Source organism: Phocoena sinus, chromosome 15, assembly GCF_008692025.1.
Source record: "Phocoena sinus isolate mPhoSin1 chromosome 15, mPhoSin1.pri, whole genome shotgun sequence".
In the NCBI taxonomy this organism is placed as follows: Eukaryota; Metazoa; Chordata; class Mammalia; order Artiodactyla; family Phocoenidae; genus Phocoena; species Phocoena sinus.
The window spans coordinates 84,796,488-84,820,204 of NC_045777.1; the positions used below are offsets into that span (position 1 = coordinate 84,796,488).

A 23,717-nucleotide genomic window follows, 5' to 3' on the forward strand; every position below is an offset into this window, starting at 1 on the left:
GACCCGCCGCCCTTGGACCCAGAGGGAGCTGCTTCTGGTGGTAAAAGAAAATCCAAGAAGCGGGGCCCCGGCAGGAAGGGCGGGTACACACACAATGGCGAGAGCTGTGTCCTGAGCATTTTGAACCCTAACGTGGGAAACAAGGCCTCGAGAAAGGAACCTGTGAGATGAGAGTAGTTTCTAAGACGTGGGGAAGCAACCTGAGGACCACGGACAGAAACCACGGCTGTGCCCACCGCACCCCAGCCCCGGGCCTCCCTCCCTCCCTCCCTCTCGGGCCCTCCCACCTTTACAGCAGCACGCGTGAATGGTTTAAATGATGCTCTTATTAAACACCATGGTCTCTTGGCAGAGGTGTCACGAGGGCGGCTTCGGGCAGCCGTGGAGAAGCCACTTTCACCGTCAGCCACGCGGGGACGGGGCCTCGGTTGAGCAACTCCGGCCGCGTCTACTTGCAGGCCTCGTGATCATCTTGGGTAACTTATTCTAGAACAAGCAGCGCACTGTTTACTCGGCACTGAAGCGAGGGGCGGCCGCCATGGTCTGTGGCGCCCGAAGCCCGTTCCCGGGGGCACGACGGTCCCTCGTCCCAGATGAAGCCATCCCAGGGCAGAGCAGAACTTGAGGCGTTTGGAGAAAAACAGCTCATTCCCCCGCCTCAACTGTATGTTAAGTCTAAGCCCTAGAAGCCCCGCGAGCAAACCTCTCTTCTCTAACACGCTCTCACGTTTGGTCTGTTCTTTGTCTGCGTAAAGGAAGAAACTGACCAAAGTAAAAAGCCAAAAAAAAAAAGTCTTTCTCCTCTTTCTGAACTCCGAGCGGCCAAAGAAAGGGGTTTCTGTCCACAGAGATCTCACAACACGCCCCAGGAGATGCACAGCTCACTCGGAACGGTCCACGCAGAGCTACCTTTAGAGGAAGTAAGAGCAATTGCTGAACGATGTCTGCGACCTTGAGCTCGTCTTCCGCCAGGACCAGTGAGGTCCAGAGAAGGGGCCAGGCAGCCCCGGGGCCCCCCACAAGCCCACTCCCTTCCAGCTTGAGAATCACCGAGGCACGTTTAGCAGCTCAGAAATCCACTTTCGCCACAACTCCCACAGACAGCAAGCCCCAAACATGAACCAGCCAGGCCCCGGGAGGGAGACCGAAGGCCCCCCTGCAGCGAGCGAGTCAGAGACAACGGTGTCCGGCCTAGGGACCCGCCCCCCCCCCCCCCCCCCCCCGCCCCCCAGCACGACTCTGATCTCATGGGGAATGCAGGTTGTGTACGCTTTACGGACCTAAGAAGAAGCGAAGCTGGACAGACTGTCTGAGCACTGATCACAGGTCCTGCCCTCGACGGCGCTGTGTGACCGGGAGCTTCGCGTGGAGAGAAAGCTGCAGGTGGCGGACGAGTGACACTCGGTGTTCACCCCGGGGCAGCTGATGAGCTCCTAGGTACAGCCCTTCCCACTTCCGACGCTGCACCCAACTGTCTTGGGGGAGACACTCAACTGTTTAAGAGCAGTGATTTCGTGGCTTCCTTCCTGTGCAGAGCGTGTTTCCCTGTATCTAGCACTGGTAAAGGTGACGACTCGTCAAGCACAGCCAGACAGGTGGACCCAAGTACCCGGATAGAGACGGAGCCGCTGTGACAACAGGGGCCCAAGTGCCCCGCCCCGAGCCACACCCGCCTGGCTGATCCTCTGTGCAGATCCCAGCCCCTGGGTGCCCTGAGGCTGCAGTGACACGACCATCAGGCCAGGTCGACTTGCTTGCGCTTCCTGTCCCAGCCTCGGCTGGCTCAGCCCATGAGCCGCAGCGCATGCCCGTGGCGGGCCGCGGCGCCGGGCCCTGAGGGCAGCAGCTCCGCTGTCGCTCTGGCCTGCCGCCCTTGCTCCCCTGGACGGGTCTGGCGGGGGGGAGGGGGTGTGGAACCATCTGAGAACATCGGCGACCCTTCCGGCCGCGACATGTGTCTTCCCTGGGGAGCTGGCCACTCCTGGGGCCCCTGGCTACCAGCCCCAGGACAAGTGCTGGCAGGAGCCATGCATGCCATCTCGTCAGGTGACCAAAGGCCCATCCGGAAGCATACCGTGAACCTGGAGTGGTAGGTCCCCCGAGGCCAGGCTCCACAGGGTCCCTTCTTCTCCTTCCCAGAAGAAGCGAGAAAGGAACAAGTTCTCCACGTGGCAGAATGTCACCGAAGGATACCCTGTCCTGTCTCCCTTCCGGTTCCAGTCACCCCCCTCCACTCCCTTCTCCCTGAACCACGGCCAGAACAAACAGTGGGATCGCCGCTGATAACAGACAGAAACCAAAGAAGCTCAGAAGTCAGGAAAGCACAGGGTCAGGGCCAGACCGGCCAGACCAAGCAGCGGGGCCCGGGGCTGAGGGCGTCCCGTGGCCTCAGCTGTCCTGGGCGTCTGTCCTCCGTGGGGGGTGCCAGCTCTCCCGAGGAGGACAGGTCGCGAGCAAAACGCCCCTGCGGGAGGCCTGCGCGGCCCCGGGACCGAGCAGCAACGAAGGGGAAGGAAGCGACGGCCGCCCCGAAGCCCTGGCCGAGGACCCACGGGGGCCAGGCCACCGGCGTCGGGGCGCCCGCCTCGGCCTCACTCGCTCTCACACTCGCCCACACACACCAGGCGCGGCCAAAGACACAGTCCACGCGACACAGCACAGAACGTCAGCGGGTCGTGAGCGCCTCTCACCACTGGGCGGGAACAGGGCCGAGGCGCCACCCCTCCCCGTCTTGGCCACGTCACAGGAGAGCTCCTTCCCACGTGGGGTTCAGTGCCGCGGACGCCGGACCAGGCGTTTCCCGGGCCAGGCGTGCGGGGACAACCGCGACAGCTAGAGCACCTGGCCACGCCTGGCCCTGCGGTGGCGCTGCCGTCGGGGCCCTGATGCGGACGGCGCTCTGTGAGGGAGGAACCGTTCCCACCTGGGCCCCTGGAGCTCGTGCGGAAGGTCCGACGCGGGGCACCAGGCCAAGTTGAAAGCCACTTTTCACAGAGACGTGCGTAACATTTCCTGAGAACGTTCTCCCAGCGAAGCCGAAGGACTGTGGGCTCCCCCTGCTCTGCTCACGTCTCCGGGGGGCGCAGGGGGTCCCACCGAGCCGGCGCGAGCTGTGGGCCGAGCCCAGGGCCTCCGGCGCCGCGGGCGGCAGACACGGTTCCGATGGGAAACGCCAGGCAGGCTGTCGGGCGGTGAAGACACTGGAACCTGGTGATAAAGCCTGGTGAGCGGCCGCGTGGCAGCCGGCCATCAGAGCCACCGGGAAATGGGGGCCGCTCGACGTGACAGTCCTCCTGTCGAGTGGCCACCTCCTTCCCCCAGGGACCAGTGGCCGCGTGTCCCCCGTGTGGCCAGGACGCAGGTCAGACGCTGCAGCCGCTGGCTCAGGTGGATCTTTTGTGTGAAGCGCTTTCGGCCTTGAACACCAGTCCGGGAGGCCGTCAGTCTTTCTTGAAGTTAACAGACAGAGCGGCAGGTTTACCCTCCGTGGGATTAATGCCAGTAAGAAGCCCAGACCTACGGCCGCTAAACTGTCTACAGGTGAAAACCGCAAAAACAGATGATCCCTTCCGTGTCTGTCTCAGGTTGACAGTGAAGCCTGAATTCTGTGTTTCAACAAAACCAGAAACACTTGGGGCCCAAAGCCAAACCAGGCCCCTCCCCTCCGTCCCATTAATGCCAATACTTTCTATGTCATTTTTAGGGAAGAAGCCATAGGACAGTCTGAAATCTGGCGGTGCTGCCTTTCTCTCGCCTCTTTCCAATCTCTTACAAACAAGGCTGGATCCCCAGGCCTGTGCTCTCCTTTGGAGGCCCGTCTGCACCAGGATGCATCTCTGTCCCGTCCTCGGGGCGAAGGCTGCTCTGGGAGCCTGGCTCCTGTGCGGGGTCGGGGCCGCCTGGACGTGGTCCTGGAGACGCTGAGCTACAACCTTCTCCCCACGCCCTTGACGAAAGGCATGGGGAGAAAAGGTGCTGCTGGGGGGAGAAAGAAACGAAAACAAAGAATTCCCAGAACCGTACAATCAGCTGTCTGAACGTTTTTATGGGTTTTTGTTTTAAACCAGAGCGGGGGCAGGAGATAAGACGCCGGGAGGATGAGTGTGTCCGGGTGCACGTGGACGGAGGCGTCCTGCCCGTTTGGCACCGAGCTCGGTCCGCGTGGAGCCCTCTCATCTCGGTCCCGAGCGGCGGTGGTGTCGGCCGCCTTGGCCCAGCTCCGGAACTCCTTTTGGCGTGTGTCCCACTCCACCTCCACGCCGGCGACGTCACTCCCCGGTCCCGGGGCCCTGTGGGCCGGCGGCCGCAATCGCCCCGGCCTGCGTGGTCACAGTCCCCATGGGCTCCTCCACTCGGGACCTCTTGAGCTCGGGCTCCCCGGGGGGAGAAGCGGAGGCGCCGGTGGAGGCGGTGCTGGTGGCCGCCGCTGCTGCTGGCTCCTCAGGCCCCACCTCGCGCACACGCGTGACCACCACCGGGGTGGACGAGCTAGCCTGAGCCGCGAGGAGCTGCAGGGGGCTGGCGAGGGCTAGGGCGGAGGAGAAAGAGTCACGTTGGGAGGCCGGCTGGGAGCGGCGCCCGTCTGTCCTGAACACAGGCCAGCGTGGCCACACGAGGGCCGAGGGAAGCAGGGGCCCAGCTCCCCGGCACGCTGGGCGCCTCTGGGCAAAGCCAGCAGCAGCGCTTGGCTGCCAGCCCCTCCCGGACCCCGGCCCACTCCCCGCCCCGGGGGCCTCCGTCCCCGTCTCCTCCTTGCGCTGCTGCCTCTGTGTGTGGATCCCTCTAGACACCCCGCTGGCTCCCGCCTCCCCTCTGGCAGGGCCTGCCTGCACCAGGAACTCTCCCCAGCCCTCCCCACACCCTCCCGCGTGGCGCTCAGGGTGCCAGCGCCTTTTCACTTCCCTCTCTGACCTCTATCCCCCCAGCAGGGCGTGAGCCCCGTGACCTGGGGATTTTGCCCGTTCCCTCGGGGCTACCCTGGCATCGTATCCCAGTGCCCGGCACGTAGCAGGTGCTCGAAAAACTGAATGGATGACTGCCTTAACTGGGAAAATGTTCTTGCTGCACTGACCCTGGTCAAACCACACAGCTGAAGGCCAGGAAGTGGACGCCGGGCAGGGCCTCACCGTAAGCGCTGCTGGCTAGACTACTCGTGGGGACGGTGTGCTTGCCGTTCTGAGTGACCGCCCGGACCGGAAGGTGGTGCTGCCCGATGGTCACTGGTGTGGCCGGCTGCAGGATGGTGACCGTGTGTCCGGGGACCCCTGGGGCCATCTGGCTGGCCACCGTCTGGATCACTCGGCTGGCGGCAGGGATGGTGGCAAACGCGATGGTGGGCTTCTCTTCCAAGCCTGCGGGGACAGCGTGTGTCAGAGCCACATTCATGGCACCCGCGGTGGCACTCACAGGCGTCTCAGCCTGAGCCTGTCCACGAGGGGAAGGGGGCCCTGAAGCAGGGACACTGGGAAAAGACCCTGGTTCTCACCAGAAAACTTCCAGCGATGGAATGTTTTGAAACGAGAAAAACAAGTAATAGTGCTTTAGGAAAAAATGTAAATACCTTGCGCTTTAACCAAAGCAAATGTAATCTAAGAAAAAAAGCGTATTGCTTGGAATGAAAGGATTTGCACTTGGAGCCGTAACTTAGTTTTCTTTCCCCAGAACGCACGTGTCGTTCGGACGGTCTACGGAAGACGCAGCCGCTGAGATCAGCCGTCAGCGGCCAGTAGGATGCTGCCTGACTCAAGTGTCCCTCGAGGGTGTCTCACAGCGCTGGCTGCATTTTCAACATTTACCTCATCAGTTCCCTGGGACCCAGATTTCTAACCCAGGACTTTGTTTCTTACTTTGAACGCCTCCCAAGGACCCCTGCTGGGGGCCTACAGGACTCTTCCTCCGGCTCCAAGCTGAGGCCCCGTACCTAGTTCAGGGGCACCTGGGGGCGCCGGGCACCTGAGGTGCTGTGCACGGGGAGCAGCGTTTCAGAGGACGATCAGTGCCGCTTCATAGGACGCGCTTCCCGAAAAACAGGAGTGGGGCGCAGGGGCCGCAGCCCGGGAGCCACTGTCCCCCAGAGACAGCCTGGGCCCCACGCCTGGGCTCTGCCGCCCCCCTGGCCCAAGCTGACGGCTCCACCTTCTGGAGACCCACGTCCCCGCCAAGGGACCGCGTGGCGACGTTACCTCTCGCCTCGCTGCCCAGGTCCAGCACGGCCGTGCCCGCCGCTTCGTGGGCAGCCCCCGCCGAGGCCTGGCTGGCGAGGATGTATCCGTTGGCAGAGCTGGCGGAGCTGGTGACCACCCTGAGCATGGTGACAGGGGGCGCCTGCTGCACCACGTGGATGGCGTGGCCCGAGGGCTGCTGGGCCGTCACCAGGGAAGCCGGCATGTAGGCGACGGGCTTGGCCACCAGATTGGGCGGTCGGGGCGGCACGGCCATGATCACCGGCTGGGCGCTGACGGGAGAGCCTGTGGAGGAGGACGCGGGTCAGCGGAGACCCCCGCACGCCCCCTTCCTGCGTGGGGCGCGGCGCCGAGTTCCGCCACATCAGACCAGAGGACGAGACCCTTCTTACCGGGTGCGCTTTGGGAATACCGATACTCGGGAACGGAAGCTAACTTTGCCCCGAAGTCAGGGTCATGCGGAATGGGTGAGCCCTCCCGGGACAGGCACTCTGGAGTCTGCAGGCCACTGGAACGCGGGGACATGAGCCCGGGGTGGGTGGGTGAAGCTGGGGCGCTCCTAGGAGTGGGGAGACAGGACCACAGCAGTGAGTACATACGACAAGAAACGAAGACGGCACTTATCAAAACGGGAGACGTCTCAACGCCCGTGCCCTACGTGCTGCCTTTGCCCGACTTTTCCCGATGCCCCTCTGTCCTCGCGAGGGACTTCCGACCCTGGCACTCCGCCCGGTACGCATAACATCACCCAGCGCGTAAAGGCCCAGCGAAGGCCACGGTCCAGAGCGTTTACCTCCTGAAGGCCCGGGCCGGCCTCCCAGGAAAGCGGCTCGGGCTTCTGGGTGAAAACCAGCAGCTTTGCTGGGATGGGCACCAACCTCCCCCGGGACACATCGACACCCGGAGAGCAAAGCGCACGCCGGGAGCCCAGCCGTTCTGTCTCGCACAGATAGTAATCCACAGAACACTTCGCCTGGGTCTAAAATCGAGCATCTTGCCCAGCTCCTGCCCAGAGCACTGCCGGGATGGGCTGGACAGCAAGACTGTCCCCGACCCAGGCCTAGCGGCCTCATCTGACTGGTCTGACGCTCAACCTGGCGGCCACTGGGTCACTCTCCGGCCCTCACGTCTGTGGCGGCCCCGACCCCCCATCGGGGCCTGTCTAATCCGGCTTTGCGCCTCCACCCGCAGCACAGGCACCCCTGCCTTCTCTCCCTGAGACGTGGCGCATGCCAAGCTCTGGCTGAGCTCTCCTCCTGGCCTGGGGACTCCCTTCCCGAGCCCCACCCGCCCCAGTGCAAGTTCTGCCAGCACAAGAACAGGTTCCCAACTGCCAGTGTGACCTTGAGGACGGGCCCCCTTACAGACACTCTTTACGCGGGGTTCCCCGGGCAGCGCTGGACACGCAGCGCAGGCCCTGTCACTATCCCCCGCTGGCTGGCGGGCTTGTCTACACGTGACAAGCAGTGTTGGTCACGGGGTTGAACTGTGTCCCCCAGAGACATGCTGGGGTCCTACCCTCCAGGGCCTCAGAAGGGGGCCTTCCTTGGAGACAGGGCCTGTAAGAGGCGGTCGAGTCAGGTGAGCGGGAGGGGGCCCTCATCCGCCTCCGTTCCTCCGTTTCCCCCCATTCCCACCGTGCATCATCCCAGCGTCCGAGAACCGACGTGGAGGGCCAGCTGCCGGTCTCTCCAAAATCCAGTGAAGAGGTCTGAGTGGCCACGGCCCCCGGGGCGGCGGGGCGGGGACTTACCTGGATGACAGCGGCCCGAAGGGGGTGCGGAAGCAGGAGACGCCCCGCTGCCTCCGCTTCCGGAACGCCTGCTCCACGAGCTTGGCCTCGGAGGCGGGGTCTATCCGCCAAAAGGACCCCTTCCCGGGCTCCTCCTGGGAGCGAGGGACCTTGATGAAGTAGCGGTTCAGAGAGAGGTTGTGGCGGATGGAATTCTGTGGGCAAAGCAGAGGGAGTCACTGGTCACGGCGGGTCAGACCTAAGCACAGCAGCCGGGAGAGCACAGCCCCAGGTCCGGGCCGGAGAGGCCTCCTTGGGGGCAGGGGGCAGCTCACTGGGGAAGGACAGGGGTTCCACAGTGGTTTTTCTTGTGAAAATTCAGCACAGGCTCACGAGCACCCCTTACACAGGAAGCGAAACGTAAGGACAAACCCTGGCCTGGGAGACACCCAGCTCAGAGCTCATACTGAACCAACCAGCCAACGGGACAGAGTGGCCACGGAGGAGACCTGAGCGGCTGTGATATGCTGGCTGTGGCCAAGGCCGGCGACGACGGTCTTGTGAACCCACACAAGAAACCGTCTGGAAAGAGCGGGGACAGCGTGTTTCCAAGTTAGCTCAGGAGAAGCCGGTGCACCAAGCGTGGGAACGTTTCCGGACCCAAGCGGGCGCTCACTCCGGACACGACGCGGCTGTCCGGGGAACGAGCCCCCAGCCCCGGGGGTCGTGAAGTTGGGGCCTGGGCACACCGCACCTGCCAGCCCTTGTCGGCTGTCCGGTAGTATGGGTAATGCTTGGTGATGTGCGCATAGATGCCGCTCAGCGTCAGCTGCCGGTCCTGTGCCGAGGAGATGGCCTGCACGATCAGCTGTGCGTAGGAGTACGGCGGCTTCGACTCGTCCTGAGGACACAGCCAGCGTGGGGTTAGCCCGGAAAGACGTTTCCGGTCCGACCCCCACCCCCCGCCCCAGGCCAACTGCTCACAGAGAAAACCCTCCAATGAGTGCGCAGATTTGCAGGGTATCCGCTAAAACCAATCCCCACGACCTCCTCTTGTTTAATCCATGTGGTTTAAGCTAGGAAGAGCTGTGTCTCCCTCATGGGGGTAAAAATTCGGTTTATTCATAGTTTAATTCTGAAATTTCTCACCTCCTCTGCAAACTGATTTAAAAACAGTTGTCAGATGGGAATGAACTAAGACAAGGCTGTAAGGCGAGAGCCTGACATTCTTCTCAGAGACTGTAATTACGCTCGGAGCCATCCCGTCCTCGTGGACGGGACGAGGGGAGGACGAGGGAGGGAGGGGCAGGGACGCCAGCACCCCACGCCCGGTCACTGGCCAACGCGCCGAGGGCTGAGACCTTGGGGCTGTCCCCTCCGGACGCGTCGGCCTGCTGCTCCGAGGCGGCCTTCGCGGCAAACTCTGCCGCCAGCTGCAGGTCCGAGGTCACGTTCTGGACGAAGCGGTAGCTGGAGGACCCGGCCCCTCGGGGGCTGGCCGGGCAGGAGTTGGGGACACTGCGGAGAGAAAGGACACGTCCTGAGTTCTGACCCTGAGCCGAGGAGGTGGGCCCGGTGCTACAGGATGCCCGGACCCCCGGACGGCGCGGGTGGCCGGAGCTCACGGCACTGCCCCATCCCCACTGTCCTGACACCGCACCGAGGGCGGCCAGGAGACTTGGGCAGGTGGCGGCCACACGATGGCGCCCGAGGAGAGGCCAGGACGCAGGGAAGCACAGTGCCCGCCTGCCTCCCCGACCGGTTCCCAGGCCCGCGGCGCCCACCCTCACGGTCGCCGCCTCAACCCTCGGGTCCCGGGGTGGGGGGGGGTGGGGAGCGGGGAGCTCCCCTCCGGTTGGAAGCTGCAAGCCAATCCGTGGGCGGGAAACATCGGGGCTCCCACTCCGAGTCTCAGTCCGCACGGCCCAACCTGTCTGCGGTCTGTCCCCGCTGCCCTGCAGCTGGCACAGCGGGGCCCGCCAGCCACGGGCGGGGCCCAGTTCCTGCTGCTAACAAGGTGGACCGCGGTCTTCAAGCCGTGTCGGAATTTTGATTCTGTAAGTTACAAGCATTCACAAGCTCTGAAAGTGGGTCCCAAACCCAGGTAAAAAGTGTCCCTCCTGAGAGCTGACAGAGAGCCCGGGGTTGCCCCCCTCCTTCTGCCCATCCCCGCCTGCCCGCATCCACCAGCACCCCGGCAAGTCGCCCTCCATGCTCCCAACGCGCCCAGGCGTTCCCGCCATTGTCCAAATGACAAGACGCCCCCCAAATCCCCACAAGTCAAGCTCATGTGAAAGCTCTTTGTGCCACTTTCCTGGACACACACGCAGAGCCTCGTCTCCGGCTGGGCTGCCGTCACTGGCTTCCCTGCCCAGCTCCTCAGAGGGGGAGCCGTCTGTGGCTTTGAAGGAGGGGCTCAGGAGATAGTTAGTAAACACGGGAAGGGAAGAACGAAAAAATAAAAACACTGTGACTGGGAGAAACCTGGCAGGTGATATGAGTGGTGAGTTGCACTACAGTCAGTAATTACCCCTTTTTGGTCAGGAATCTGCAACCTATGTAGAAATTTTAAGGCATTTTTTTTTTTTTTTTTTGAGAATTCTTGTTCTCCTCTCCCCTAGACTCCCCAAACATGGAGAGAGTAGGTCCTGTGAGTACAGAAATTTTAACCAACGACCGTAAGGTAGGATGCAGTAATAAAAGCAGCTCTTTCTGAATTTCATTTTGAACGAAACATACAAAACCCCAGCTTATAAAGTAAGGCAGGAAGGGAGAGGAAGCGTCTTACTAGTAACGTGCTCACACACTCAGCGTCAGGTCTTCCAAATGCATCCACCTGGGGACCAAATGCCATGGCACACGGTGGTTCGATGAAGGTGCAGCCCTGAGGGGGCCTGGGGGGAGGGGGTCCCTGAAGACTCTCTGCCCTGCTTCCTCCAACGACGTGGTGCTGTAGGACGTGCCAGCACAGAAGCGCCGCTTCGCCAGCTCCAGTCCCAGACACGTTCAGCGCCCCTTCTGGACTTGCACACAAGTGAACCGAAACACCACGCCTGGCCCATGCTCTGACCACAAGGGGCGAGAACCATCCCCTGAAAACACAGTGGCCTCAGGACAGATCAGGAAACGTCCAGGTTGGTGGAAACAGACAGTGCAGGGCTTATCTGGGAAAACCTCGCTGACATCTGACCTGTGTGACCCACGGGGCACCCTGACCAGTGTAGACGACAGACAGCGACTTCTGGGCTTGGGCACCGGGGGATCCACGGCCTGTCCCAAGTCCATATTTTGTAAAAGATCATAGAAAATTTATATCTAACTCTCAAAAAGCAAAACCCAGAGAAAAGTCTGTCATTCCCCACAGAATGATTTCTAGTGGAAATAATGAACAGCGGGCTCGCAAACGGGAGGAGAGGCTGGGCAGCCTCCACGCCACTTTCTACGACGTGCGCCAGCTTGTGCCGACAAACCCTTCCTGGAGAAGCGTCCGCGGGGACAGGGCACCGCTGATGCCCAGAGGGCCCAGCAGGCCCGGCCTGGAGAACGTGCGTTCGCGCACACCGCCGCGCAGACCTCAATAAACCCCATTCAGCCGTCACTGCAGGCTGGCCTCGGCCCAGAGGGCTGTGCCTGGTACCCAGCCACCCTGGCGTCACACGTCCGGAGGGAAGGAGCAGAGGTGGAAGGAGGTGAGCAGGCCGTCTCTGGGCAGAGAACACGCGAGTCAAAGGCGGGCCTCGTGGGTGTGTGTGTGTGTGTGTGTGGGGGGGGGTGTCTGGGCGTCTGGGGGGCGTGTCCCACCCTGGGAAACCGACCAAGACACTGAGTATCCCCCGAGGGAGTTTCCTAGTCCTCTGCAAAGTCCCTGACAATCAGCAAAATAGGAAAGATTCCTACAGCATAAACACACACGTCACCTCTAGAGGGGTGGGGGAGAGGAAATGCCGGGCCCCCGGGGACGCCCGGCTTCAGCAAAGAGCCGCCCGCTGCAGGGGCCCCCCAAGTGCCCGGGGTGGGGAAGTCTGATCTGCGGACGGGGTAAAGCAGCAGAGGCCACGCAGCCTGGAACTACCCGACGTCACACGATAAACACCGTTCTTCCCACCTTGAGGCTGAAAGTGGTAACGACGTGGAAGATGCACTTTAGGACGTCAGTCACTGAGCCCCCCAGCCCCCCTTTTACGGAAAAACAATTCCTAAGTCACATTTACCGTTCAGGCAAGAAGGGCTTCGGGTCAGGAGTGGAATTGGCTCATGGCTGGCCTGTCTTGCCAGTGGCTGCCCTGCATCTGGGCCACCGTCTCACCAGGACAAACACGCCGGGCCCTGGGACAGTCCAGGCCCAGAACATGACTCCTGTGACCGCCCAAGACACACCTGGAACCACTCTGCACCCTGTATTCACAGCAGCCTGACGGGGAGAGAGCGCCCAGGCCCACTGCGAGGGTGAGAGCCTGAGCTGAGAAAAGCAGATCTGACCAGAGGCCACTGTCCCCAGAGACGCGCTGAGCCTCGTCCGGGCTCCTGCCGTGCCCGCGGCGTGGCCCTTGCTGCCCCGCTCAGACGCCTGGCGGTCCGGCTCCGGCTGGGCCTCAGCAAAACGCGCAGGCGGGAGGCTCTGGGTCCTGCCCCTCCCGAGCCAGCCTCCCGGGAAGGAAGTCCTGCTGGTCCCGCACCAGAAACATATTCTTTCGTTGTTACTTGTTTATAAAGCGCTTCAGCCACTTAAAGAAAATCTGCTCATGGCACAATTTGCCTCAAATCGATTCCAAGTTGTAGAAGGGTTTTTCAACAGAAAAAAATTATAATTGAAAAATACAAGGAAGCGGGAATGGATCTGAAATGGAGGTGGGAACGTGGGCCGCCCAGGCGCGGGGGCAGCGTGGCCCCTCCACCCTGGCCCTGTGCCTCGTTTGCCTGGATGGAGGGCAGCTGGGCCAGACAGGACACGGGGAACACACAGGGGAGGGGCTCGCGGAGGACGCCAGACGGCGGGGAGGGGGGTTGCCGGGGAGAAGGCAAAACAAAGCGGCAGGATCACAGCCCCGAAGAGGTGAAGAGGCTGCCTTCACAACAGCAGGACACAATTAGAACATCTGGAGGACAAGGAAATGCTCGTACGAGTTTTAAAAAGAGGAGAAACAAAAGTTCAATAAAGGGTGGAAGAAGAAACTTGAGAAAAGCAGAAAGCAGAAAAGAGAAAGGGACGGACAGAGGAAGAACAAGGTGGGAAAAGAAGACGAGTACGCAGGGGGAGAGAACGTCACAGAAGAAGATAACTTCCTAGAAATGCAGTAAGCGAGTCTTCAGATCCAAAGGGTCCCATTAAACGTCCAGCCCCCTCCTAGGCACCCCGCTGAGACGGGGCCGGTGCTGCGGATGCCGGAGACCCAAGCCCCCCCCCTCCACCGCTCCCAGGGGGACACACCACGTACAAAAGGGCCAGGATCACAGGAGCAACTGACTTCTTAACAGACACACTCCAAGCCAGAAAGCGACATCAGTTCTGAGCAAAAACGTTTCCAACCTAGAACTCTCTACCCAGGATAAACATCTACCTAGTGTGAATGGAGAATAATGATAATTTTCAGGTGTGGAAGTTTTTATTAAAAATTTGCCTCTCCTGTCCCCTTCCTCAGGACTGGAAGATGTTGTCCAATAAAAGGAAGGAGCAGATCAGGAAAGGGAAGACTGGGGAGCTGGGAGAGAGGGGATGCCCAGGATGGTGTGGAAGATGATCCCAGGGTCAGAGGCGCCCCCCGCACCTCGGGGCCAGGTGGGAGGAGGCCTGGGTCCCGGGTGATGATGTAAATGGGAAGGATGTGCCAGTCGTCCCAGGTACCAGGAGACCTAACCCAACAGAGAAGGGGCCACTGTAACTCCCGGGAGCGCAGGCCGGGGAGAGGCTCAGCAGAGTAGCCGTCACACAGCCGCACTGAGGCCATCGACCAACACTTCTGATGGGACCTCGCCGGGCTGATGGGGTGGGAGGAAAAGCCAAGTCCTCTATCCCACAGGAAGTCAGTGTACGATGCTCTGAAACTGAGACACCAGAAGGTGAGTGGGTACCGAGGGCCGTGAGGACAGGCTGGGCGTGGCCAGGGGCTGTTCTGTCATCACCAGCCCTGCAGGATCTTCTGCCTTCTTAGATCACGTGCACATTTTACTTTGATATGAATAAACCTTTAAAAAACACGAACGAAATCAGCACCACCTCTCTCCCTGTGGGCACCTGCGAACGCGCAGCCCAGCCGTTCTACCCGCTCTGCTGGAGAAGAACCTCAGTCTCCCATCTGCAAAGTGGGGACGGCAAGGCTGTGACACCACACAGCAACACCACACAGGGCCACTGTGGAGCTGAACGGATGTACTGAGCTCCCAGCCCACTGCACAGGTCTGGCGTGTACGTCAGAAACAGCTCTATTTTTTTTTGGGTTTGTTTTGCGGTACGTGGGCCTCTCACTGCTGTGGCCTCTCCCGTTGCGGAGCACAGGCTCCGGACGCGCAGGCTCAGCGGCCATGGCTCACGGGCCCAGCCGCTCCGCGGCACGTGGGATCTTCCCAGACCGGGGCACGAACCCGCGTCCCCTGCATCGGCAGGCGGACTCTCAATCACTGCGCCCCCAGGGAAGCCCACGGCTCTATTTTTATCACTGTTCTTAACATCTTGTGGCTCACGACCCTAACAAGTGTATTTTAACCAAAATAATCAAACCTGAGGGTTTCACGGCCTCAGCACGGACCGTTTAGACACTTCAGAGAGGCGATTTCAGACCGAGGAACTAAGAAACTGGAAAGAGCTGCTGGCCCTCGGCGGGGAACTGGTCAATCAAATACAGGCCACGTCAGACAGTCCACTGTGCAGCCACGAGCGATGCAGTGACACAGAAGGGAGCCCGAGACACAGAGGGACAGGAGAAAAAGCAAGCTGCAGGACATTCTGAGCTCCGAGGGACCTTTCTGGGGAGGGGCCACAAGTACTCACACCCGTCAGACAAGCTCTCGGGCATGTTCAGAGAAGATGCACCTGCAAACGTGGACTTCTCTCCAAGAATGTCACTGCACGGTTTTTATTTTCTGAAACATTTCAATTTTGTAGAGTGCACGTATATTGTCATATTTCTGTAATCCGGGGGAAAATAAAGGGAAAGAGAGGCCAGTCTCTTAAGAACACCTGTGCTCACTAAGAGACACTCAGTGCTGTGAAGTCCCGGGACACTATTTGAAAAGGTTAACTCATTTATGAAACACACCTTGTCCCAGTGAGAACAATAAGCGAACAGGCCTGAGCCCAGAAGTACCAGGTGCATCTCCCTCTGAGGAGAGGGCAGATCCGGGCGGGGGGCCCATGCCTCCCTCACGTCTTCCTCCAGGCTCTGCCTGCTTCCGGAAACCCAGAGCCGCAATCTGGAAAGGAAGGGCTCTCGGCGGCAGGGCACCAGGCCGGGCCTCGCCCAGAAGGCACACCCAGGAACACATTACATGGCACCCATCCCCCGAAGACGTGCCCGAGAGCAGGGAAACAGCTGCCCCAATGGACACGAGACTAAAGCACAAGCCCAGTCAACCTCCTCTCGACAATTTAAAGCCCAAAACACCCTGGCACGGATGCAGGCAGAAGGAAACTATAAAGGACACGGAGGGCCGCACCTTTCTGTGTAGATGAACCAATTTTTATTTCTCCCAAGTTTTCAGACGGGGAAAGGGACCAGGTGGGTGTGAGTGGGGCTGCTGGGTGCGAGGGCCACCGGTGCAGATACAGGTGCGGGACCCACTGACGGCGGGTCTCCCAGACCAGCCAGGCAGGGCTCCCCACTGTGCAGGCACCTTCCTCTCTGGGTCACTCGGGGGAACTGAGGCAACGCTGCAGCTGGAAACTTCGCAACAGAATAAATCACTCTCAAGGAAGGATCCAAAGTTTGCCAGAAACACAAAGACCTTCCAACAGCCAACTCGAAAACCTCCCAACTCAAGGCACTTAACACTGCAAAGTGAGTTAGGACTGAATCTCGCGCAGCAGTGAAGCAGGACTGGGCTGGAAGGTCATGGTTAAAAGTGGTTTAGGTTCTGAGGTTGGTTGCTTAATTTTTATTTCCTACAGGGTTCCGCTAACCTTGGCCAAATTCCACAAAACAAATTACTTTTGGTTTTGATCTCTATATTACAAAAATTAAGAAATGCCTTCCTCAAGAAATAGCTTCTAAAAACTTAGTATAAATTAGCTGCTCTCTTTCTGTGCTGCTCCCTTTCTCTGGTTGAATTTCAGCATTTTTCTTAACAAAAGAGAGTTCATTCATTTTCTGGGTGGAGGACTTCAGTGCAAGGAAAAAACCCCGCAGAACCCGCCCCCGCCCCCGCCCGGCCACCTGGGGAAGGAGGGAGGGGCGGGTCAGCAGGGAGGGTGGGGCCGCTCCTACAGGTGCAGCCGCTCCCCACACCTCGAGAGGACGGGCCCAGAGCCGGAGGAGGCCGACCCGGGCCGAGGCCTGCGAGCCTCTGCAGCTGAGCCGCCGGGCGAGCGGGCCAACCGGGCAGCGGGCTCAGACGCTCCAAATGGGGACCGCGGCGGGGCGGGGCGGGGATTGCGGAGGGGGCCGCGGGGAGGGGCGGAGGGGGCGGTTGTAGGGCGTAGGGACGGGGACTCGGACGGGGACCGGGGCGCGGGCCGCTGCCGGCCGGGGTCTCCCAGCCCGCCCGCTTCCCCGGGGACCTGCTATGGGCGACGGGCGCAGGGAGGGTGCCCGGGCGGGGTCGGGGGAGGCAGCTGTTTGTAAACACGCCGGCCCCGCGCCTGCGCCGGGCGCGCAGGAAAAGGATCTGGGCAGCAAAACCTCAAGGGCCTCTGAGGTTTCCAGCGGGCAATCGGATTCCGCGGCGCCAAGATAAACGGATGTAAACAGAAATCCTTTTCTGTGACACTTAAAGGCCCAAGAGTGAAAGAGCCAGTCTCAAAGTTACTACTTTCCCCGCAGAGCTGTTCTACCGGATGAAGACCAGAGGCGAGTGCCCCGGCGCCCCAGCGCCCCAAGCCCACTCGGGCCCGGGGTCTCCACAGTCACATGGCCGCGACTTCCCAGAACGGCGCAGGGACACCCGCCTCACTCTGCTCCGTGACACCATCTACGCCCCTTTAGAACCGCCGGCGCCTCCTAACACACAGGCGGCCGCAGCACGTGAGCCGCTGCACTAACTAGCTCAGCCTGCTGGCCGCTGTTTTTATTCAAAATGTTACTGGGAATTGTATCTATTTTATGAACACCTCCAGATACAAACCAAAACAGTTTTCTTTCTTAAAAAGCGTCGCCAAAAAAAAAAAAAAAAAAAAAAAAAGGGTCGATGTGGCAGGATTCCGCAGCCCCAGGCCAGTCTAAGGCTGACCTCGGGCTCTGGTTTCACCAGGTGTGTAAGGGCTCCGAGGCCCACCCGGAGGCCCACACGCCTGTCTGGCTCCCAACGGCACGTAAAACACACTTGGCCACTGCTCCTGCAGCCGCTCTGAGGTGCTACTGGATAAAGGTGTCAGCGCCTGCAAAGTTTTATCAGCTTCACTGAGCTAGAATTCACACACGACACAATTCACCCGTTCCGAGTGTACAGTTCAGTGGTTTTTAGTGCATCCAGCGTTGTGTGACCATCACCTCATTCCGCAATACTGTCGCCACCCCAGAAAGAAACTCCGTGACAGTGTGCAGCCCACTCCCTTGAAACCCCAGCCCCTGGCAGCCTATTTTCTTTCTCGACGGATTTGCCCATTCTGGACATTTCATATCAACAGAATCACACCATGTGTGGTCTCTGGGGACTGGGTGCTTTCACTCTGCATCATGTTTTCGAGGGTCATCCATGTTGTACCAGGCGCCAGCGCTTCATTCCTTTTTATGCCGGAGTAACCCTCCAGCCTGTGGCTGTAACACATTTTCTCTCCACTCAGCAGCTGATGGACACGTGAGCTGTTTCCACTTTGGGGGCTGCTATGAATAACACTGCCATGAACCCTTGTGGATGAGTTTCCACGGAGACCTCACGACCCAGGGAGCTGCTGGGCGGTTAAGGTAACCCTTTAACATTTTGAGGACCTGCCAGACTGTATTCCAAAGTGGCTGCTTCGTTTTACTACACACAATTTTTTATCTGCGCATAAATCATACACACGTAAGTAAGTGCGAGAGCGTTTTCACAGCACGACTTCATCGTTAACTCCAGTGGAGCCCTCGTGTTTTAGATGACTTTCAAGGTAGATGCCTGAAAGAACAGTGAGATGACGTGCTAAATTTCGGGTTTGAGAACAGAGCTATTGCTGGAAACCTGAAAAGAACTAAAGAAAAAAATCTATCTCGTAAATCCCTAAGGACTAAATGAAATAACACACGTCCGGCGGCTGAGCGCAGGGCCTGGCATACAGCGGGTCTCCGTCACTCACTGCTCCTCTTTGGCGTCCCAGACATCTGCGATGTTGGAGGGATCCACTGAGGGAGAAAACGAAGCCCGAGGAGGCTGCAGGGACCTGCCCCCAGGTCTCCCACCAACTGGAGATGCGGCCAGAACCGGAATTCAGGTCCGTGACATTTCAGAGCCGTCCCTGAACTTTCTCTCCGTGAGAGAAACGCGCCCGCCCGCTCGCTGGCTCGGGAGGAAACTGACTCCAAGCACCTCAATGCAAATGACTCCACACATCATGGTAGGAAAACAAAAGGCTGAAGGGAAACCAATGGTGACGCCATGATTAACCCATCTGTGCTTCTAAGTGTAACCCTTAAAGGTGCAAAACCAGGGACCACGAGCCTGGCTGGTCAGCCGGAGGAGAGACCTGGTAAGGCTCAGGGACGCAAAGCTCGAGCTCTGCTGAGAAGTGCTTCTCGGAGTGTGGTTCCCAGAGGCACCCCGGGGCCCCGAGACCATTTCAGGGGGCGTGTGAGGCCGAAACTGGCTTCGTGGCGACACCGAGACACGCTCTGCCTCCTCCACGGGCTGACGTTTGACGATGCCCAGTCCGCGGTGGCAAGCGCAGTGCACGGCAGGAACCCAGGCACCAGCACCAAATGCACTGGCGCTCACGGCATCGCCAGGGCCGCACGCACCAATAAGGCAAAGGCCAGCTTTGTTTTAAAATGTCCTCAACGAAGCGGTAAACTATTTAAAGTTTATTAAATCTTCATCCTCAAGTCCATGTCTTTCAACATGTTTTACGACAAAAGGGGAAGAAGGCATAGGACCCCTGTTGTCGCAAAAATACTTGTGCCCCTCAGAGGGGACAGCTCACCAGTCCCCTCCCCAGCCTCTGGCTACACACTTCACCCTCAGACCTGCCCCCAGGGACCCTCTCTGTATAACACGCCAAGGATGAGAAAGTTCGAGGACTTCCCTTTCTTCAAAATCTAGATTAATTTCTAAAACTTTGCAAAGGATTTCTGCCAATAAAGTTTAGAAAAACCTAGTCCACCAAATCCTGGTATACAAATACTCCTTTTAAATAGTTTCACTGTCTTTAAAAACTGATACCTAAGCTTGTTTTAAAAGACCCTAGTATATAAAATTTCAAACTGGAAAAGTGACTAAGTAGTGATTCTTCACTTTATAAAAGAATTCTCCAGAGAGTTTATTTAAGTCCTCAGGTCCCTTGATGCACTTAAAATTGTTTCAGAATTTCCATCCGTGGGCAATTTTCCAGAAACATACTTGATATCGTACGAAACACAGAACACCCATGTCACCTTCCCCTTTCTCGGCCGCGTTCTAAAGCACAGGGCCGCGGCTTCTGCAGAGGCAACCGCACGAGGGGGCCAGGCCACTCACCTGATGGTGCCAGTCGGGGAGGGGACGGGGCTGACCAGGCTCCGGAGGTCCGGCTCCGGGATGTGGATCTTCAGCGGGGAGATCTGCGGGTAGAGCGGCCGGAGGGGGGACGCCGGGGCCTCCTCCTGATGGTACAGCGACGTGAACTGGATCTTTATCGCCGTGCTGGGGAAGCGGAAGGTGCACCTGCAACGGGAGGGGAGCGGGACGTTAGGTCCAGCAGGGGAGAGGTGTCCCGGCGCGTCTACGCCGCCCGCCGTCACCAGCCAGTGTGCTCTCCGACTGTGCCGGGCACATACACGTACCCAAACCTGCGCCCAAACCACGCCACCCCCGCTTCCCTCGGGACAGGCCGGCGAGGGCACCGGGCTCCCCCCACCACGCGTGCGACGGCAAGACCTCCAGCCCGGACAAGCCCCCTGGTGTCCCCTCCCACACGGGCTCCAGATGGCCAGCCGGCTTCCTGTCCGCCACACGCGCCACGTGGGTCCAGCACCGGGCAGAGAACGCTCCTTGGGAAACCGAAGCGCCGCGGTCACCTCCAGGGCAGCTTTTTAACGACAGATGCCCGTCACCCAGAAGATGGAAAGCGAGCGCTGCCTGCAGAGGCGCCGGCGGGGGTCTCGGAGGAAGCGCCTGGAACCCGAGGGTATTGGCTGCCTTCACCGTCCGTTCTGGCCTCACGAGCCCCGAGCCTCGTCTCCTCTGCCGGCAGGGGACCGCCCGCCCCAGGCCACTGCAGACCCCAGTCCCTCCCTGTGTGCGCACAGGAACCCAGGGCTCATCTCCCTCCCAGAAACTCTGACCTGTAAAGCGGGGCATTACTTGTCAAGCACACCGTCTAGACTGACCAGTTATCCACAGGTTGCTAACTGTGGCTAGCAGACACAGGGTGCACACCGAAAAGTCCCTGATATTTGTTTGGTCCAGTCAATTCAATTCGATTCACTGTCTGAGTAGCCAATTACCTCCCACCTCCCACCCACACAGCAAGCACTGCTTCAATCCAATTCCCTTTTCTCGTATTAAAACAACTTTGGGGCTTCCCTGGTGGCGCAGTGGTTGAGAGTCCGCCTGCCGGTGCAGGGGACGCGGGTTCGTGTCCCGGTCCGGGAAGATCCCACATGCCGCGGAGCGGCTGGGCCCGTGAGCCATGGCCGCTGAGCCTGCGTGTCCGGAGCCTGTGCTCCGCAACGGGAGAGGCCACGACAGGGAGAGGCCCGCGTACCGCGAAAAAAACAAACAAAACAAAACAAACAAAAAAAACTTTGAAGAAACAAGACTGAAGAACAGGCTCTGGGACATGGCAGGTGGTGACTTGGCACCCCAGCACCCAGCGGGGGTGCTCGCGAGCCTTCCGCCGGGGAGACCCACCTCTCAGGAAATGACTCAACGGTACAAGCGTCTACTCTGAGAGCCCCTGCCTGCATCTCACAGGGAAAATCAGGAACTCCAGCTGGCCTCACTGGCCAGTACAGATTCTTCCAGAGACACCAAGCAGAGAGCGGCTGCGTGTGGCTGTCCAGGCGGAGCCCTGCAGCAGGCAGTGAGGCACGAAGACACTGGGAGCCGCGGCTACCAGGTCTGCATTTCCAAATCCAAAAGCAGAACAAAGGGAAGCTGTTTTCCTGTTGATGCTCTTTTGCTTCTGGGAAATTCCACCTAAACACCAAAACGTCAGGGATGGGGGTGGGGAGGTCTGGAATGGCGACATCTTCCCTCCGGTTCTGCTTATAGGGCCGCCCCAGGCTATTTAAAAAGATCGCCCGCCATCTCCTTCTTGTAAGCCAGTTAAAGGAACGTTTGCTGTCCTTTCCACTTTCTTTAGTTTCCCCACCACCCAGTGGAAATTTCCTCCATCAGTCTTGTGGCTAGAAAGTGACATCACACATATGCCTAAGATGCTTTCTGAGGCCGAGGGTCTCTCCAGACCCAGAGGCTGGTCAGCTTTTGTAAGTCAGAGTCAACGTGCATCCCCACCAGGTCCGAGACGGGCCCAGTGTCCCCGAGCCTGGGAACCGGCTGAGGGCTCCACACAGGTGAGCGGAGCGTGGCTGAGGTGGGCTCCACCTGTGAAGGACAGGACTGGATGAACAGCAGGGGTGTCTGTGCGCACGCACACCTGTTCCACCAGTGCTAGGCAGGAAGGCAGGAGTGCTGACAAACCGTTAAAAAAGAGTTTCTACGTCCCTTTACCATTTGTCTCTTCCTTCAACTGCTGCTGCCAATTAACAAAACAGGCTGCGTGCTGCTCTCTGCCAGAGGCGCGTGGAGTCCTGACTTCCTGCACGTGGCCCAAGTCCCTGTGTCAACATGAGATCGGACGACAACCTCAAGATCGTGTTGCAACTACAACTGCCAATACCAACTGGAAAGAGGCTGTGGCTTCTGGCCTCTGACAGAGGTCCCAAGACAGGCAGGGAATCTCAGAAAACGGGGTTTAGGGTGAAGACGAGAAAAGGCACGAGATCCGGAGAGAAGAGCTCTGGGCGGGGGTCAGTGCCCGCCTGGCCCTGGGCTGAGGAGGCAGATGCCGGGGAGCATCGTCAGGCCCCCTTCCCTCTGCTTCCAGCCTGACTTCTGCTGTGGGACCCCCTGCTGTAACCCCTCTGCAGCCCTGGATGCTCTGGGCAGGAGAGATCACCTCCAGGACGCTTTCCGGTTCAAATCCAAGACGCTAGACAGACAGCACCTGCACACAGACTGGGGTTTCAGTGAAACAAAGCACAGCGTTTTATAGGTCAGGGATTTGGGCATGTCATCAGTGGCAAAGTCTACTGCCATCCATAACCGATAACAGCAGGACAGTTTCCTACCGGAACGGTGATTTTCCAACTAAGGTTTAACCATGAACATTTTCACATTAGTTACAGCAACAGCTATTTCAAAAGCATCTCCTGACTCACTCTTCCAAAAATTATCCCGAGGCAGCTGGTCTACCAGGAGGAGGAGAAAATACCAGGAGGCTGCTTAATTTTAAACAGATGCCTCCCCAGGGTGCCCACCGAGTTTGCCAACTGTTACTTCTCTCCCTGGAACATTTTCGTTCTGGTTTAGGGCCCTGGCTAGAGCTTTAATGAGCGCGTTCTGCAATTAGAGCTACTCTCCTGAAGGCGCTCCACATTCGGGCTGGACCCAAGCGCACTCTGCCCCGTGCGCCGGGGTTCCTGCCGAGGGTGGGGATGCGCGCTGGAAACCACCGCCCACCAGCCCAAGGGAGGCTCCGTGCAAGCACCCGAGTTCTGCACAGAATTCTCGCCCTGCTTTGCAGAGGCGACCGTAGTCTGGTGGCTGCCCGGCGGGGGCGGGGGTCCTGCAGACGGGCGCGGGGCTTCCTTCCTTCGGAGGCGATGCGAACGCCCAACCATCGGCTGAGGCAGCAGCTGCACGATTCCCCGGGTCTCCTGAAAACCCCTGGCCTGGACGATCCGAGTGGGCTCTTCGTGCAGTGTATGAGCTGCACCCAGTCGAGCTGTTTTTGTTTTTTCATATAAATTTATTTATTCAGTTTTGGCTGCGCTGGGTCTTCGTTGCGGCGCGCGGGCTTCTCACTGCGGTGGAATCAAGCTGTTTTTTCAAACGCTCTTGCCCTGAAGCTCCTACGCCCAGGCCCGCTCTAGCCTGGGAGCGTCCAGAAGCCTGCGTTCCTGGAAATTGGGCCAAACTGGTATTGCCTCGGTTCCCCGTGAAGCTGCCCCGTTGAGCATCAGCTCAGAGATCCCTGCATGAAGGCTGGTCTGGCCCCGCTCGGCCACTCACGAGCCTCAGGGACTCGGGCTGTCACCCACCTTCACTCCCATCTCGTCCTTAGGGAGGAAGCCCCCCACCGGCCTCACCAACAGGAAGGTGTCAGAAAAGAAACATAATTTCCCTGTCGTCACTCAGTGCTCACAGAGAGGACACGGACCACCTGTGTCCCCGGGACGGGAGGGGGCGCCACCGTGGCCACCCACGGGCTGCAGCCCCAAAAGGCACCTCCAGGGAAAAACAAGGACCCTGGACGAGTAAAT

The 23,717-nt window shown here is 59.4% G+C and overlaps 1 protein-coding gene across 1 annotated transcript in view; it reads right to left on the minus strand.

Moving 5' to 3' along the window:
- Nucleotides 1-713: 713 nt before the first annotated feature.
- Nucleotides 714-23,717, minus strand: part of FOXK1 (forkhead box K1) — a 61,892-nt gene continuing 38,888 nt past the window's right edge. The window contains exons 2-9 of the mRNA XM_032604847.1: nucleotides 19,708-19,893; nucleotides 9,276-9,432; nucleotides 8,669-8,815; nucleotides 7,936-8,129; nucleotides 6,575-6,741; nucleotides 6,183-6,467; nucleotides 5,127-5,351; nucleotides 714-4,528 (exon numbers count right to left, since the gene is read on the minus strand). Coding sequence (XP_032460738.1) covers nucleotides 4,269-4,528; nucleotides 5,127-5,351; nucleotides 6,183-6,467; nucleotides 6,575-6,741; nucleotides 7,936-8,129; nucleotides 8,669-8,815; nucleotides 9,276-9,432; nucleotides 19,708-19,893 — 1,621 coding nt within the window. The 3' untranslated portion in view covers nucleotides 714-4,268. The remainder of the gene's footprint in view (nucleotides 4,529-5,126; nucleotides 5,352-6,182; nucleotides 6,468-6,574; nucleotides 6,742-7,935; nucleotides 8,130-8,668; nucleotides 8,816-9,275; nucleotides 9,433-19,707; nucleotides 19,894-23,717) is intronic.